At 37.7% G+C, this 18,690-nt stretch overlaps 1 protein-coding gene across 14 annotated transcripts in view; it reads left to right on the top strand.

Annotated features, from left to right (window-relative positions):
• The window catches only part of kcnma1a (potassium large conductance calcium-activated channel, subfamily M, alpha member 1a), a 180,482-nt gene that overhangs the window by 16,632 nt on the left and 145,160 nt on the right, over positions 1-18,690 (top strand). For all 14 annotated transcript variants that reach the window (XM_066693767.1, XM_066693758.1, XM_066693766.1 and 11 more), the window contains exon 2: positions 14,304-14,471. In XM_066693767.1, coding sequence (XP_066549864.1) covers positions 14,304-14,471 — 168 coding nt within the window. The remainder of the gene's footprint in view (positions 1-14,303; positions 14,472-18,690) is intronic.

Raw genomic sequence — 18,690 nt, 5'->3', positions numbered from 1 at the left:
ATATTCCAGCATTCATTTTGTCTTGGGTGGACATGCGAAGACGGTTTGCCGGTCTATGAAGGGATGAAACTGCCAATCTCTTTCTGATCAGGCCTGGCAAGGGTCAGCTGTCAGCTTACTGTAGTGAGAACTTGATCCCATTTCTCTGTGCCTTTGATTGGTTTCCCAAGATTGTTGTCGTCTAAGACTGATTAACGAGCCTGATAAAACTACTTACTGTGTGTTGATTAATGATATCCATTATCTTCCCTGGAAAGAAGACTTGTTTATAGAAGGCCTAAACCTTACCTGTCTACTTTATGTATTAAATGAGGTACATTGCGGGCTTCAGGATTAGTAATGTGGCTTTCCCTAACAAGCTGATTAATTTGCATAATGCATCCTCCATGACAATCAGTGCCAGCACAGAGAGGCTCCTGGGCGTTTTGTGCCTCGAAGTCTCTGTGCTTGATATTGTCAATAACTTCTGCTTAACTGAACCAACTTTGAAGACTAATGTATAAATAAAGTGTGGGCTATTTTTAAACCCCTAGCGTGGCTGAGATGTCATGAATGTTTTAGCAGGGCTACTCCTGAAAGGATCAGAGTGTGATTCTTAAATAGCAATTGTACTTGTCATTTCCGGCAATAACACAAACACTTGGCAATGAACTGAGACGTGCACATTTTTCATCACATTATAACTTTACATTCTGTTCATGTGTTTGTATATGTAGAGTACAACGTCAAATGCTTAATATCAACTGCACGTGGAGCTTACCTAAATGACGCTTGCGGGCCATTTCCTTTTCTCCTGGAGCCAGCTGCTTGTCCCCATGATGCAGAGTCATCGGCCCCTGTCACTACTTGGCAGGGGATCACTCTTATGTGTTGGCTTGCTAGTTATTCAACATGAGGAAAATGTCCTCACCCTGGCATTGAACTTTACTGGATTAAGTTAGTCAGCTTACCTATTGCAGACACATACTGTGTGACAAGCAATGTTCTCATTTATTTACTTTCTAAACGATAGACTATTAAATCACATTTCAACAAGTGGCAAAAACACCTAAGATGGCTGACTTTGCAATGTTACTCAGCATCGTCATGCCTCAGACATCCCACCACAGAAGAAAATGTTCAGCTTCTAAAACCCAACTAACAGTATGATGGTTTGTAATTTAAAATTAAATACTTACTGTGTGGGAATGTAAAAGCATAACTGACAGTGGTCATACTGCGTGTTAAAGAATGGTTTTTACTGCTGAAGTCTATTTATCAGTTATCAACCAATCTGTCAGTTGAAGCAGAAAAAACTAATTTGCTGAAATTTGGAGAATATATTCTACATTTTACAAGTATAATACTGTATTCTTCTCACTATAGTATAGCTTGCATTGTAAGACACCACTGAAGTGCAAGGAATACCCCCTTATGAATAATTCCCCTGAAATACTAATTCAAAAGGATTAAGTTCCAGGGAGAGAACAGAATTGGAGGCATTGAGAAAACCTAAGTGAGCATAACGACTTCAAATCAAGAGTGAAAATTAAAACATTGACACAAGTCTTTTTGTCTAAAAAACAAAGAAAGCCATAAATATGATAAAGCATTATGAAAAAGTATTTGTGAGCAAGTTTTGTTGTAAAGTTGTGATTATAACAGGATTTGTAGACTTTGTTTTTATCGGGATGTATTTTAAAATCTACAGGTATATGACAGTTATTGGTCAGTCCAGTGCACATTTTCTCAGTTAATGCTTCATATAACTGATGATAGAAAAAAAAAAAAAAAAACCTGCTTCCCAACAATGCCCTTTTATCATTTTCTTTACACCTGTGATGTAAATTGAAATACTTTCTATTTGTGTGTGTGCTAAAATAATGTTTTTACTAGCAAATGTTGGATAAAAACATCTTGTAACATGATTTACAGAGATGCTTGGTGCTATTTATTCTTCATTCAATCGTTTCTACAGGGTACAATGTTTAGAATGGTTTTGTCTTTTAACACAATGTAAAAAGTAAAGCATGGCATATATAAAAATGTAAAGATGCACTCACAAAACTAAAAGTGCTGAAGTGGGATACTATAATGTTGATGTTTATCTTTCCATTGCTGTTCTTGAGTGTCAAGCATTTTTAGTATAGTTGTCACTATCTTGTGCTTTATAAATATCTCTGTGAATACTAATATAGCATCTAATATCATGAGCTCAGAACTGTGACGTTGGTGTGCCTCAAACGGTCCCAGAAGCTTGGTTTACCCTTGACACAACTTTCAATTTAATGTCATTGCATATAGTCAAAGATTTAGCTTCAGGCACTGTGACATTTTATACTAATAATAATACTAATGTTTATCTCAAAGTAAAATTTCAGATTTCTAGCTGTCGTTCACTATTGTTAGAAGACGGTATCATTGAAGACCCATTTTAAAACATCACTCTTGAAGAGTTTTTGTTTTATTTTCGTAACTTCACAGTTTCCTTCTTTTGATTAGAAACGGGGGATTTTATCTTAACATACATTCTATAGATTACATAGATCTGCTTCAAGATGTGGCTTTGTGGCAAGAACATTTATTTGTGCTGAGAGAGAGAGAGAGAAACAAAATCTGTCCTACGTTATCTTTCTAATAAACATTCTGCTACTATATAGTTTCAGCGTTAAACTGAGTCAACAAGACACTCTGTACACCCTGGAAGTCCTTGGAGTGCCAAAATGCCACCAAAAGACCAAGTTAATTGTCAGTTGTCGAGTCTGGAACCAGCTGCGCAATTGCAAAGAAAGTACCTATTATAATTGTTGACTGTCTTATTCTTCTACAGGGTGGTTTTTAAACAAGGTAATTAGGACCATAATGAATTGATTCATGTCCTGTGCTTTCATCGCATGACTTGTTGAGAGCTAAAAATGAACAGACAACTAAAGCCCAGATGCTTTTAACATTTGCACACAAGAAGGTTGGGCAAAACTGTTCACCTATAAAGCATCAAACTCATTTTAAGAATGCATTGTGTAGCTCAAGCTATCCAGCTGTTCTCTTCAATAAACGACTTAATGAGGTTCTCCGATCAATGAACGTCTACCAGGCTTATGATGAACACGGCCTTCCCTCATTTGTAATCGGACGTATTTTTTTTTAATCGTCAAAGAGAATTGTGCGGTGACTGATGAAACAGCATTGTATTGTACAGCTTCGTATTATGAAGATGAACTGAAATGAATATCAATAATGCGCATGCATGTTTTCTGCTGTTATTTAGAATTGATTATATTGTGTGAAATACCATTTTTAACCGATAGGCCAGGTACATTTTCAATCTGGATGGAGAGACAAAGTTCTGTATTTTTTGTCCCAGTCTGGTTGGCTGAAGAAGAGGATGTGACCTTTGACCACACATTTGTGAACCCCTCTTGTGTACCTGTGTGAAAGCCATGTGGCATATTTACAGTCCTTCTTAAAACGTGTTGCTTAAAGTTTCGCCGAAGCTGCTGCGGTTTTGTACCCATGGTCACATGACACAACTAAGGGTGACAATTAAAAAAAAAAAAAAAAAAAAAAAAATGTAGGCACTTTTCAGTCAAATTATGAAACTGTTCCCGTTAAAAGTAGTAATGTCTTGTTGTCTGAGCTGCACATCATTCTCTTGAAGTTTGCTGCCCTGAATGTTTGCATTATTGGCAAATGTCAGATTGGTGTGAGTTTGTGTGCCATCTAATAGGTAAAAGCCTGTTTACCTCGGATTTAGTAAATTTAAAAAGAGCATTTGGGTCTTTCAGTTTTTACTGCATAACAAATTGCCTGAAGTTGGTAGAAATTAATTTTAATACCCTAATGAACATTTGCATGACATAACCTGAAGTAAGCACACTCAGTTTTAGCCGGTGAATGAAGTACTGCCGAACAGATGGCCAACTTTTAAATAACATGTTTGTTTCCTTCTGACTTTTGGTAGAGTTGCTAAAATATTAAACACATGCTAAAGGTTTATAATAGCTGAAAATTACTGATTTCGAATACAGATGTTTTTCTTTTTGTGATTATCTTATGTAAAATCTAACTTGGGAAGCATTTTTTAATGACCAATACCTATTATTCACAAAGTATAGATTTATAATTACTCTATAATTTACTCTAAATTTTTCAGAAATGTGTAGGGAAACATTGAAGTTTTGTACCTACTTTGCATGATCTAATATTCACCTTTAATGAGTAATCTTCGTGACACCTGCTGCAAAATGATTATAAATACCTCTTTTGTTTTTATTGCTATGCAATACAAAATAACTTTCCTATAGCATTGTAATGATGATTACAGTTTACATAAAGAAGTCAGCTGGTTTGTGAAGGTTCACTGAAGTGATAATTCAATGTGTTCATTGTTTGCCGCAAAAAGGTAAATATAAAATATTCATCATTACTTTCAAACTGAAAAGGACAGACAAATTCATTATTAACTATTAGCATTGTGCATATGTTTTGCCTTCCATATCATTATCCTTTGAAACACGCCAGACAAAACAAGCTCAAGAAAAGGACACAATTAAAAACAACTAAATGTGTCCTTGATTGGCATGACAATCTTAATACTGGCAGTTTTCTAACTCTGAGGAGCAAACCTGTGGTAATTTGTGAGGTCACTTTATCAGAATTAATTGGCCATGAAAGTCTGGAATCTCCACAAGCCATTTATCTTTGAACTTTGCCATCTTTAAAAATTCATATGAAAAGGATTTTTTTAAGAATAGCTTTGTAAAGCAGGTTATTAACAGCTTACAGATCAGTAGGATGCCAATTAGACTTCCATGGAGAAATACATTTTTTTTTTTTTTTGCCTTCACCTTAAATCCTTGTTTATACAGTCAAAGTCGATTTACCACAGACCTATGGGTGCTAACTCTTGGAGGATGGTTGTGTGTGTGTGTGTGTGGACTACCTATTTGTAAAATTCATAATTATTTTACAGAAGTTATAGATTACATGATTGGCAGCACTAGTGACCAAGTGTACAAGTCCCATCAATTTCACCAGACCAGTTTAATAGTGGTCAACTCTGACAGGGTTCATATTACAGCACTGGCTTGCAATATCAACATTCTCCTGTTAAGGAGTATTATGTTGTTTGAAAGGAGCACATTTCTACTAAATTAAAACAGCGGAAGTTTATTGACTGAGTTCTCGCCGTCCGTAGATGAAAAGCTGATGAAAAAAGCTAGAAGGATTCGCGAGCGGCAGGGTATACTAATTAATTATATCACAATTGTGGAAGCAGGGTCAATATCGAGGCACTTTGAGTACACATGATTACAGCTGCAAAGGTAAAGGTGCGAAACAATCTTTGTTTTTCTATACGTTTTTATTATTCAGTTAAACTGAACCTCATTGTGAATAATTTTCATGCAGCTGAAAACTGCCGAGTCTGACTGACATTGCATGTTTCCTGTTTTGGGGTGATGATTGAGGCACAGATGCTCAAGCCGTGGGCATAAACTGGGGTATTTTAGGGGCTATCCAGCATTAAACAAAATGGTCGTAAAAGCAGGGGGTCAACTGTATTCCAGTTGTTCCTGGAAGATCACATCAGCCCATACATCAAGTCATGCTCCTGTCTCTCCAATACTCCAGGTCATCCCTCACTGAGACATTTTGGGAGTACTGAACTACTGGGTAGTAGTTTATAGGGCTTTAATGAAGTGTCAAGGTTGAGCAGGTCCTCTGCTTGTGAGTGTGTCACTTCCACAATTTGGTTCACAGGACCACGGTTTGGAGCGATTATTTTCCAAGTGAACCAGAATGTGTTTTCAGACTGCAAAAAATGGTGGAGTAATGTTGCAAACAATCAAGAAAAAAACTGACATTACAGCTGTTTTATATCTGGCTATTACCTATACATAGTTTCTTTATAACAGCGATTTTATGATGTACCTGACTTAACAATAACTGTACCAGTGAGAAAAATACTAACAGCCCCTATATATTGCAGCTGCATTGGTAGTAAGTCTGACAGCTTTCGAACATGTTCTGTGGAAATGATAATTAATAAGATAGCACACCAGCTGGATGCTTCATGGTTTGAAGACACCACACTGAACCAAGCCATTACTTCCTGATTCATAGACAAAGTAACTAAAGCTGACAAAGGCCTGGCCTGGAAATGAGAATCAATCATGCCCCCAAGACACACATTCCTGAGGTTCTGTCCTTGAAAGGAAATCCTATTGGACAATGAAAACAAAGTCTTTGTCTTTCTCGGAGGTACGACGAGATGCATAATTCTCTGGCGCGGGACCCAGGGGAACAGAAAGTGGACAGGAGAGCCAGTTTATGTAGATAAAAATTGAATGTGTAATGGAGATGTATTCATGATATGGAAGGGCTGAACGAGCAGTGAAAACAAAAGGTTAAATGGCGCGAGACGTTTATTAGAGCCGAGCTGAGCTGTGAGCTGAAGGAGAATAGGAAATCTTTCCTGTTAAGCTATGAAATGCGCAAAGGAGAGTGTTTGGAGGTGTACAGATCAGCGTATGCAGTCCTCCCTTCTCCTGAAGATAGAGGGAGAATGTAAAGATAAACTGATGACAAAATTATCATGTACTATATCATCTAACTTGCAAAGTTATTGGGCAGATTTTTGTTGTTGTTGTTGTTGTTGCTGCATTTCGTTATGACAAGCAGTAAGCTGGAGCTGTTTACATTGAGCTGGGAAAGAAAGTACCTCGCAGTAGCAAAAGCTATTTCAGGGCTGGGGAATTGTATTTGTTATGTCATCTCCCATCTTCCCCTGTGCTTAATGACATGGAATTACAGGGAAGGGTTCCCTGATCCTGGGAAGCGGAAAGATTTATTCATGTTTTGAATAAACAGAGGTAGGAAGATTTTTAAATCACTCATAACTTCTTAAGTATGGATGTTGTTATTTTGAGCCTTTAAGCGTATTTGAACTCTGGGGTGTCCAACCATTAGATTGATTGGTGCCAATTAACTTACATCTCACAGTTACGCGGGTGCCCTCTATGATCTCAGGAGACCTTTAATATTTGATTGATGTACACTGATGGAAAAGAAAGGGTGAAGATGTGTGTCTTTAAAATAAATATGGTCTTTTTCCTCCTGTTTCCAAGCTCTATAATACAGGAGATGGACATGCCTATTTTACACTGACAATACCTTACCTCATGGACTGGAGAACCTTTTCACCTTCGGCCCTTGTAATCAGCATTTCCTATTTCTATATATAGAATGGTCAATTGTTTTTATTATCTGTTTTGTCATTGCCAATTAATCTCCCCCCGACTCACCCAGGAGACTCGGCCTGGTGACAGGCTAAGCATGCATTCAGTGCTGGTCATCCAATTCTTTGTGCCAAAAACAGAGCCATTCACCTAAACCTCACAGGCACACGAGCAGCTACAGGGTTTGATGATGCTTGGCAATCCAGGGATTCCCCCGGTTGACTTCAGCCCGCCCGACCCTGACTGATACTTGGCCAGTTGTGTGCTGCCCCCATGGCGCTTCCAACCAGTCAGCGATGGCGATAGCCTAGATTTGCACCAGTGATTACCAGGCTATAGGCCACGTCCTGCAGTCCAAGCAGGGCTTTGCAGGATGAGCCACTCGGGAGCTGGAATAGTCTCATGTTTTTTTAATGTTGCGGCGCTAAATGAGATAAGCTTCTTTTCATATCAGCATCACTGTTCGCTTGGTAAGACACCATTGTGCTGGTAGGTAAGAGATCACAGTGCAGTGCATTACAGTTGCTTAATTAAAATCAGTGTTGTTTCTAAAGAAGACCTTCTGATCTGCACCTGCCTTTCAATACACCTACATACTGCAGTTCATCTGACATCTGAAAACAGTCAATAATCAATCCCTGTGGGATTTCTAAAAGCAGATTACTAAAATCTAGTAAAATCTTCTTATTGGGTGAATATTGCAGTGCTACAGATACTCGATTTCTGATTTAAAAAATCACAATTGAAAATCCTTGAGGGTGTGATTGATTATGCAGTAATATATAAGATGCATTATTATGATCTGTTTCGAGGTTTCTAGTTTCTTGTTTAGCAAAGTAACTGGTCTTTGTCCGAATAACTGTCATGGGTAGAACTGACACCTTAATAGGTTCGTCACACTTAATTTCCTCTATTGTCCTGTAATCGCTGTTTATCTAGTGCTTAACAGTGGAAACATAAATGGTGTATTTTCAGCCTGGTGTAAAAATGAAGGAAAACATTGTATTTATTTTCCCTTTACAGTACACGGTAGTTACTACACAAATGAGTCTTAATGGCATAGTCCTGCCTAGTGACATTGCTGTCATCTATTCTGTTCACTATGCACAAATCGTCTAATCCTCTTTAGACTAGCAGCACTGAAAATAGTCCTGCATATAAAGACTCTAACGCTAATGTGATTTTGCAGATAGATAACCTTTCTGTGACTTTGACGGCATGTCACTAATTCTGAGGCCTTTTTATGAATCTGAAAGGAGAGATTTTTGGAAGTCACTAACCCGTTAATGTTACCTAATTTTGACTATGTTGTGATTATAATCCACATCTTTAAATGTAACTATGCATGTTTTATCGTGCTCTCCCCATCTCTTGCCTTCCCCATCTCTCTGGCTATCTGCCTATTGAAGGCTCTGGGAAATTAGCATAAAATGAATAAAGGAAACTTGGAGCGAAGAACATCTCTCTGAAGCTCCTCGATTGCTGCATGAGGAAAACTCCTCTCGGGCAGACAGATGGAACACGGCATCCTTACAGCAAGGAGTATACGTGCCAAAGCGTGCTCATGCCCTTGTGGAGGATATGAACAGTTACCCTGAGTGCTGAGTCAGGGGGAAGCATTGAGGGAGGACAGTGGTTGGAGAATACCATTGGGGAGGAACCTTTAGCATATGAGTTCTTGCATACAGCTTGTAAAGTATATTAGCTGTAGCTTTACTCTCTGGAGTGCTGGCTTTTGCTGGCTGTTACCAGCTCAACTGAAGTCCTCCGGCCTTGAATGTTTCGCCTCAACACTATCTACCTCTCTGTCTTTGTATCCATGTCTGTCTGTCAAATGTAGTTTCTCTAGCCAGTCTGTAGGCAGCCAGACTGTCAGTCTTCATATCAGGTTTTCACTCTGACTCCATGACCTAATTTCTGATTGTTATTCCTTTGGCTCATTGCTTTCAATTAGGCTGCTTGAGATATGACGGCAGCACAGTGTTAATATATCGCACGAAGTGTTGTTTTTCTGTTGTTTTAAATTGTATAGAGGAAGTTTGTACTGTTATTTAGTCTTTCAGCTGTAATTGTTAGAAACAATCGGGTCCTTTTATATTTAGACTGTAATTGATGCTGTTGGAGAGTGGCTCCATTAAGCATGTTATCTTCTTAATGACATGAGGCTCATCCAAGGAAGTGTCCAAAGGAAGAGCAATTACAACCACTTTTGATGCAGAAAGGGGTGCCATTACAGCCATGACAGTGAAAGACATCTGCACAATAATGACCAATAATCTAATTCAGTCAATAACTCTGACGACCAGGTGCATTTAAAAAACGTGACACTCTGACAGTTTTCTTTGGATTAATGTTAAATCTGTAATTATTTAGCTTTTTTTCCTACCAAGTGATTATAGTCAAAGATGGATTCTCCTATCTGTATTGAAAGTCATGTATAATGTCTACTGCATAGAGTCGAAGCAAAAATGATATCTGAGCAAAGGTGAATGAAGCGAGCAAGAACGAGTTAAACTATTGGTTGAACTTGACTGTGTCATACGGGCAGCAAACAATTACAACAGATAATCATTTTCAATAACACAACAACAAAATGTTAAAACTGGCAGACCAGTATCTGACTCCCTTGATTGTAACCCACAATGACAGGCACAGATAAAATAGTCCCCATCAGCATCTATGGCCGCTTTGCTATAATACATTACCTTGTAAATTTGCTTCGAGACAACAATATGGTTGAAGAAAAAAGAAAACGGTTACCCAGTCTGCCAGTTTAATTGATGAGACAATGTTTTACGTTTTGCCTAGTGCAAGGCCATTACACTTTAATCCAATATGACAAACGTTTAAAGAATAGACTGCTTTGCAATGTTAGAATCTATAGTGGAAACCAAATGCCATGTGCAGTTCACCGTGGTATCCGACCCACTAGTCTCTCGTTTGCCTGGTTAGAGTTAAAAATAAAAGTCACACTGGAACAGAGTATTCCCTAATGATGCAAATTGAAAGTCAAAGTAACAGCTGCAGTAAAGCCAAGTTGTGTTTGCTCAGCTGAGTCACGTTGGCTTGATTCTGCCATTCATTATTATAGGGTTCCCATTGGCACTTCAGTAATGAACAGTGCAAGGGGACAGGCATCACACCCCTCTATTTATAGCCATTAAAGCTTTAGTAGAACGTAAAAAACTATAAAGAAATACTTCCATTCATTACCTGATCTGGGTAGAGGCTGTGAACGTGGGTATTGGCTGAGCACATACGCAGACCATTCTATTATAGATGTAAAAATAATGTTCCTGAAAACAGTGGCTTCCAATTCTGATGGGTCTCTAACTGCTCAATCCTATCATAAACAATCTAAGTTTAACTTAAAACCGCTTTCCGGCAAAATATTCTCCCTCCGTTCACCGTTCCTGTATTCTAAGAGTGATTAACACGAAGCCATTTCAGTTCACAGTACTGCCAAGGGAGGCGAATTGCAGCCGAGAAAGGAACATTTTTGAAAGTTTGCTCCCTTGGAAATAACAAAAGCACCATGCAAGTACGTTTCTGCCAGAGGGGTGACCTATGATTTACAAAGAGTAGAGGATTACATTTTTTATTTTTCTCTTAAGTAAAGTGTTTTGTTTTTGACACGTGGCTGACAGTGCAAGCAAGGAGTCAAAGACAGACCTGGGGTAATTCTCCATGCTGATTTATGCTGCTTGTGTTGAAGGACATGAATGTCCCATGTATTGTTATATTCTGAAACCAGTTTATTAAAAAAAGGAAATTCTCTTTGCAAAAAACACCATTTTGTGCACCTGCAAACAGTAGACGCAATTCTTAACTCCTAGTATATGCAAGAATCGTCAAACAGTTTTTTTACACTTATTCAACTCTGTATGTTTGCATTTCCATGCAGGACAAATCTTTCAGAATGCCTGTTTAAAAACTTCAATCCCCTGTTTGACATCATGAGTATAAAAATAGTAAATGGTGTATCCCATGGCATGCTGTGAGAGGCTGTCATATTTTCTGCAGGGGGGTATACAAACTTTGTGTGTTGTTTTTAAGTAGGGAATACAAAAGTTTGTTGCTTTCTTGGCCACCCAGGTCTTGTAAATGGTTCTATGGTGTGCCTCGATGCATCATTTTAATTCAGGCTGATGCAGCAGCAAGACAGGACTACTTTACACATTTAAACATTTTTTTTTATTAGGTTAAGTCACAGCTGCATTTACACCAACTTAAAACTATAGCAGCTGCAACCAAAGCAGCAGAACCTTATTGAGACTGTGATCCCAATTTCCAAATGGATGTAGTTTTAAAACATATGGTTAATGTTTTTCTGTGATATAATCTAATTGGATACTGATCACTTTCATTCATATTCTAAGTTAAGTGAGGTTCAGTTTGACTATTAGATCCCGGTCCCCTTCAAAGATTTATTTCCATGCTTAGGCACAGCACATGCTACATAGTTACATGCCAGAAGTTCTTCAAAGCAGGATATCCAATCAGCATGAAACATAATCTCTCGCCACACATTGTGAGTACGGTGCACAGAATACCGTATGTGAATCATGTAACTGAAAAAAGCATGACTGCAGTTTTAAAACAATAGGACTAAGATGCAGGAACCTTTGAAGGGTGAAGTATACCCAGTAGCAAGTATAAGATGTCTCTAATGTCCAAAATAATAAACCTAATACATGTCAGTAGGTTGAGTAAACAAGCACAGATAATTACATTTACGACTCTAGGAATGAAAACAATAGTGTCATTTTCAGGACTAACTGTTATTGTTACACGAAGAATCCAATTATCAAAATTCCAGCTATTTCCAGGAAGAACAATTACCACCAGTAATCCAATTTGATCAGAAAATCCTCTTGTACGTAATAACATAGTTAGAATGAAACTGCTTGTTTGTTGTCACTGTGTTCTAATGGCCAGGTGTGCTAGTAATGTCTGTCAGATGCATATTTAATGTTCGTAGGATAAGTTAACAATGCTATCACTGTGTGCCACAGTAACTTACCATTTTATGTCCATTTGAAAAACATAATATTATAGCTAACAAGATTCATCTTTAAGTTTGAACACTATATGCAATGATTAAAGTTTGTATTTTGAATAACACCTGCAAATAAAAAGAGCACTTATTACTTATTAATGTAGTGTATGTATGTATGTATGTATGTATGTATGTATGTATAATATACACACACACACACACACACACACACACACAGGTTCTGATATATTTAGGCTTTCACAGCCTTCCCAGATCGTGACCAGCATTGCATAGCCTAATTTCTCCAGCTGAGAGGAATGCCTGTCTTTCTGTAGAGAGGACAATGCAAGCAAACCAAATGTGACCCCCCCCCCCCCCCCTGCTGGATAGGGACATTGAATTTGTGCATTATGCCGTCCTGTAAATGCTCAGACTGAGGATGTTCTTTTCAGAGCTGTCATGCAGCAGTGATGCTGCGATATGAAGACGAATATGTTTTGTCTTTTTATGGCTCTGACCGTGCAGGACTGTTAATCTTGCTCCAGCCAAGTTCAATGTAGGAGGGGGGATAGAACGGTGCACATCCAATTTAAAGAATGTGTCGGGTTGTATTTTTTTATCGGCGACCTCTTTTCTGTTTTCAGGACTGTTTGTTTTGCAATTGTTTCGAGATGCAACCTTTTATTTGTACAATTAAAGGGTTGTTTGAAGCTGAAAACACTGGCACTTGAGAGTGAACTGGTCAGCAGGAAGGGCATTTCATGTGATCTAAATGGACACTTTCGGTTGTGGTAGAGAAAAGTAGGACATTAAGAAATTGACCTCTCCCACCCACCTGAAGATTAACTATTTTGTAACTCTCAGGACGTGACCTTTTGATCTCCTGTTGATATCTCCTGCAGTGATTCATGCCTGTCCCAGCAGACAGCCCACACTGCTTACTTTTTACAGAGATGGTGCGTCAGGAAGTCTGAAACAGCCACGCTTGAGGATTTAATGGTCTTGATTATTTAATTCAGAAAAGAGCTACACTCATTATGATTTCTGTACGCTCTGTATCTGCAGCTGTTTTCTGCATTATTTGGCTCTCTTTCTGTGTATATAAAAGGAGCACTTCTAATATATATATATATATATATATATATATATATATATTTATCTTAATTGGAAGCAATTCCAATGCCCTACTAAGCTCGAAACCAGAACTGTAATGATGTAAGATTAGACTTCCTCTCTCCCTGCTGTGATGTCAAGATTAAATATATTCTATCCATGATTCATCATTTTGTTTAACTCCCAGCATTCTCGGGCAGGCGGGTGCTATTTCTTTCCATGGCCTATTTTTCTCGTTGTTCTGCGAATGATCTTGGTACTATAGTTAGCCTTTGTCCCCATCAAAAGTAAGAGTGATCCTATCAATTGTAAGGTTATTGTCCTCATTCAAACGGAATGTAATTAATCGAAAGTTCTGTTGGCCCTCATTTGCTGAACATAAGAAGACTTCCTTAGGCAAAGCAACTTACTTCTTACTTGTAGCGTGTGTGCCTGAAATCATTCTTATTTCATGAACTGGAAGGAAGAGCAAGAAATCAAACGGTCAAATCGTGACATCCCTGTAAATCTGCCTAATTAATTTTGAAAGAAGTCTCAAAGGCCACAATCTACAGTAAGATCATATAATCATTATAGTATAAGGAATTGGTGCTGGTGGAAAGATACCTTTTAAAGCCAGGCTTTGTGACAGATCTGTACAATGTGCACTTATCAAATAGTACAGTTTAATATTAATCAGACATGCAATATTCTTTTAAATGCCACCAAACATAAATGTGATGCCTGGAAATTTGCTATATCATTTATAATGGCAGTTATTTATAGCAATAGCACATGATTTTATTTGAAAGGTTATACCATTGGCAGGTGGTGTTATTCTTGGACCTACAGAAATGGGCTACATAGATGAAATCTGACATATGATAATGAAAATAGATTTTTCTGTTTTTGGGGATGATGCCTTAAAGTGTACAATTTCACTTTACGTTTAAGGTGACAGTGACTGATGTTTTTCTCCTTTTCTTGTTCTACAGGAAGCACAGAAGATTAACAATGCAAGTGCAGCTAATCAAGCAGACGGGACTGCCAAAGGTCCCGATGAAAAAGAGGAGACTCCGGCGAGCGAAGTGGGCTGGATGACCTCTGTCAAAGACTGGGCCGGGGTCATGATATCAGCACAGACACTGACAGGCCGCGTACTTGTGAGTACTTTATGGGGTTTCTCAGAAGTGTAATTTAGAACCGTGTTTCGTGTGAATACATTTGTATATCATGTACTTTCGTGAGGGTATATCTCAGTTTCTCTGAATTAAACACGGCAGAAGAGTACGGGTCATGGTTGGAAGATGAAACGGCCAGGCAACTTGTGTAGCACTTTCACACTGAGCCGTTTCTATGCTGTACCCGGATCATAGCTACTTAAGGAAGCTAATTGATTGTGCAAGTTCAGGATAATTAGATGTAGATTAATACGAACACATAAAATCGCATGAGTCACTTGTGCAGCTGACAGTACTCCGGCATATTTACATGTTGTTATCACACAGAAAAAGTGCACAAAGAAAAGTGGCATCTTTGTGATAATAAGGTAATAACATTTGACTGCATTTTTATATTGATGTGGTTACAAATGTAATCTCCAAAAGAGCACAAATGCGACTTGGCATATTTACATTTGGTCTGATTATAGCTATCTTGGTGTTGGGTACTCTTACACTAATGTAAAATTGGAAATAAGGCTTTCAAGTGTGTTTAAATGACAATGTTTCTGAATTGTGGAATGAGAAAACACCTTACAAGAGTTTCCAACCTTGTGTTTGAATTAAAGTCAGTCTTGCACATCTGCTGCTAGATTACACTTAAGAAGGGCTCTGCTGAACATTGAATGAAGTGACGGAGTAATTGATTTTAAGTTTATCAAATTCACCTTACAGCTGTTGTATAACTACTGTCTGGATGATTTATGTGTTTAGTAAAGTAAGAAAAAATGAACATGTATGCAGTTTAAGCAGGTTCCCTTTTCTGTGATTCTCAGTATGACCACATTTTTGGTGCTGCAAGAAGAATATTGAGTTAAGCCTGAGCAGCTCCTTTAGATTTTAAAAAGCATATTATATATATATATATATATATATATATATATATATATATAAAATCAATATAAGTCCTCTGGATATCCTATATAGGTAATTTGTTATAATATATATTGCATTCAGTTCAAATATTAAGTTGTAGCACCCCACTGAGAGATTCAGATTTGTTTCCCTTGTCGATTTCTTCCATAACTGAAATAAATACAGGTAATGCTTGGTGAGTGTAGTACCACTAATGAAAATGCTGGGACAGCAGAGTAAACAGATTTTCTTTGTTAAACTTGTTACAAATACATCATCATCAACTAATGAATCCCAAGACGTAATGGCAATAAGAACAAACGCAAGGTAGATATTACTGGTGTCAAAAATAAACTATTCCTTTCTGCAGATCTTTTTGCCTTTTGACCCCACAAATACACGATTTTTCATTTTTTATTTTTTTTTCACCTACAGTCAGGGTATTTGCAAGGTGTGGTATTTTAAGATATTTTTATTTTTGATCGAATGTTATATCTCTGTCTTTTAAGTATCCATGGTTTCACTGAAGGTCTGTTAATTCTTTCTCTTGGTGTAGCATAATGTAATTGCATGAGTGGGAGTATTGTGCCAGGGCTATCATAGTGCCTAGAGCATTATCCCCCAAATGTATCTCTACACGGATGCATCTCCAGCTGGAGTACATTATCACGATCATAAATCATAGCCGTGTCCTTTATTTTTCCAAGTGTTTGTTTCTCTTTTTTTGTCTGCCACTTCGCGTGTTTCTATTTTTCCTGGGCAATTTTCAAACAACTATGTAGATCGGGCTGAAAAAACAAACTTAAAGTTTTTTTTTTTTTTAGAAGCATTTTCATGTTTAGGGCACTTTAAAGTTTGGCATTCAAATATTGGCACATCAATTATTTGTATTATTTATATTGATTTTTCTTGTAAAGTTTACCAAATCCCTCTCTAAAATCTCATAATCGACACTTATTATAAAATACAATTAAATCCATTGCTGCTGCATGAAAGCGTTACAAAACTTATTTCTGGAATAGTTCTCTTTATTCTCTATAATGTACATCTCCATTCTTACACACAACACACTATTGGCCTAAAAGATCATCAGCCAGCTCTTCAAACACACGTATAAACATATCTTCTTGACAATTTTCCAAAAACACATAATACTCACATTGCATGCAAAATAAGCAAGATTTTAGGCAACATTTAATATACAAGTTGTTTAAAGCTGTGTGCAACTTTGTGGCTTTCATCAGCAGAGATGCACAGAAAACATCAGCTTGTGGCAACCAGTTAATTAATGCTGTTTTTTTTAAATGTGTGATCTCTCTCTAAAGAAAAGCATACAAGCTTGTGCAAACCCATTACCTCTTCTTTTTAAGTAATGCATTTTGAACCTTATCCATCTATCTATCATCACTGCAGTGTGCACGGCCAGTTTTTATGTTCATTTCTTGCACAGTGTGACATTAGGCATCACTGATTCCACAGGCACAACACTCTTGCTGTGATCTGCTCTACATGCGAAATGGTTAAAGTTATTTTGTGTGTGTGTGGGCTGAGGGACTTCTGCCCTCTATTAGGGTTCTTCTGCAGCTTAACAATAATGGCACAGTGCACCAATGTTTAGTGAGCCTGGCTAGTAACCATAGCAACAGCAGCTTACCTAAGCACGGCAGATGTGTGTTCTATGTCAGCGTGTTTAGATCCTTGGGGGCAAATTAAAGCCTATTTTTGTTGCATCCGGAAGGGTTTTGGTCATGGGTTAAGAAACTTTATCATAAATAAAAACTAAAATTCACACATACAGACGGATCTTCATAAATACACACGTAACTGTCCTGTGCCGATACTCCAACCCGTGAAAATGAGCAATGAAACCCAGTCCTCAAGATAGGCCTGATTTTCATCGTGCATTTGCGATGGTTTGAAGACTTTGCAGGTTGTTAAAGATCAAGTGCTGCCAGAGGTTATTTAATGACAAGATACTCCCAAACACTACGCATCATGGCTAAGCCGTATTACTCGACGTTATTCCTTTGTGCCTCAGTTCATAATAGCAGGGGACAGGAGAGCTATTTTTACATCGGTTTCACAAGATGGCAGGAGGGCTTCAACAAATATACATCCACATAGGGCTTCCCCTGCCTGGCGAATATATTACTCCATCTGTTGTTCTATAAATGGCAACGCATACCCTGCAAGTATTTTGGAATTAAATTAAATTGTTGTTTATTGTGCCATGTCTCCTACTATTAATTTAGCATACCCAACTGACCCCCTGCTATAAATCAGTGTTATAATCCTGTTTCTGTTGTGGATATAAAATAAAACGGAAGATCTTTCAGATATCAATGTTATAATATGTCTGGACAGCCAAGTAATAAGAATAAACTGTAGCTATGACTATATAAGGTGTGTGCTCTGCTAGAATATTTATATAATGGAATTAAGAAACAGATTAATATGAATAGATCTAGAATATAACATCACTAGGACAACATATGTTCTTGTTTTTCCTCTGTGTATACTCAATACACTGCAGTGTTCTAACAGTAATCTCATTAAGCATTTGGCTTGAGTATTTACTCCGCATTTTAAAAAGGTATTGTGAATTTTCATGTCTGTCGATCATTAATGTGTGAAATCAAGAATGTTGATGCAGTGTGTCCTTTGCATCGATAGTTCACCTTTTGAATGCATCAGGAATAAGTACTAAGTAGTTCTGTTCAGTCTTCCTGACGTTCCTACCACTTGAGCTCTGACCCAATGTACCTGATTCATTTAGTTAATGAAAGACGGGAGGCCACGTTGATGCCACGGAAGCTGTTACGGTGTTTGAACAGTTGTCCATGAAAACAAACAAACAAAATCAAAACGTTTATTTAATTAATTTAAGTGCTTTCTCTGCCAACAAACGCATATTCAATTTCCTTCCAAGGTCTCAATTGTTTACAGTACCCAGCTGTCTTCCTGGCTGGCTGTAGTCATCATCCATTGAAGTTAGAATGAAATATTACTCACTGTACTTGGACATTTCTGTTGTACACGTTATTGCAGCACATCATAGGAAACTGTGCTCTAAGCAAGACGAATATTAGTTACTATGGTAATGGTAGAACAGGGAATGGAAACAATGAAGATTCTGCGTGTGTGGTAGTATTTGGGAGAAAGAAGAGAACTATTTACATTGAGTATGAAGAGTGTGTTTCACTGTAGGCATGACCTGCGGAAAACATTGGCAATCTTTTTCGTAAGCTTGCCAGAGGAGAATTAAGTATTAATAACTCAATTCAAGGTTGAAATCTACCTTGAACAA

This window comes from Amia ocellicauda, chromosome 20 (assembly GCF_036373705.1).
Source record: "Amia ocellicauda isolate fAmiCal2 chromosome 20, fAmiCal2.hap1, whole genome shotgun sequence".
In the NCBI taxonomy this organism is placed as follows: Eukaryota; Metazoa; Chordata; class Actinopteri; order Amiiformes; family Amiidae; genus Amia; species Amia ocellicauda.
Note: the sequence above shows the minus strand (reverse complement) of the source record. Positions and strands in the feature narration are given on the sequence as shown.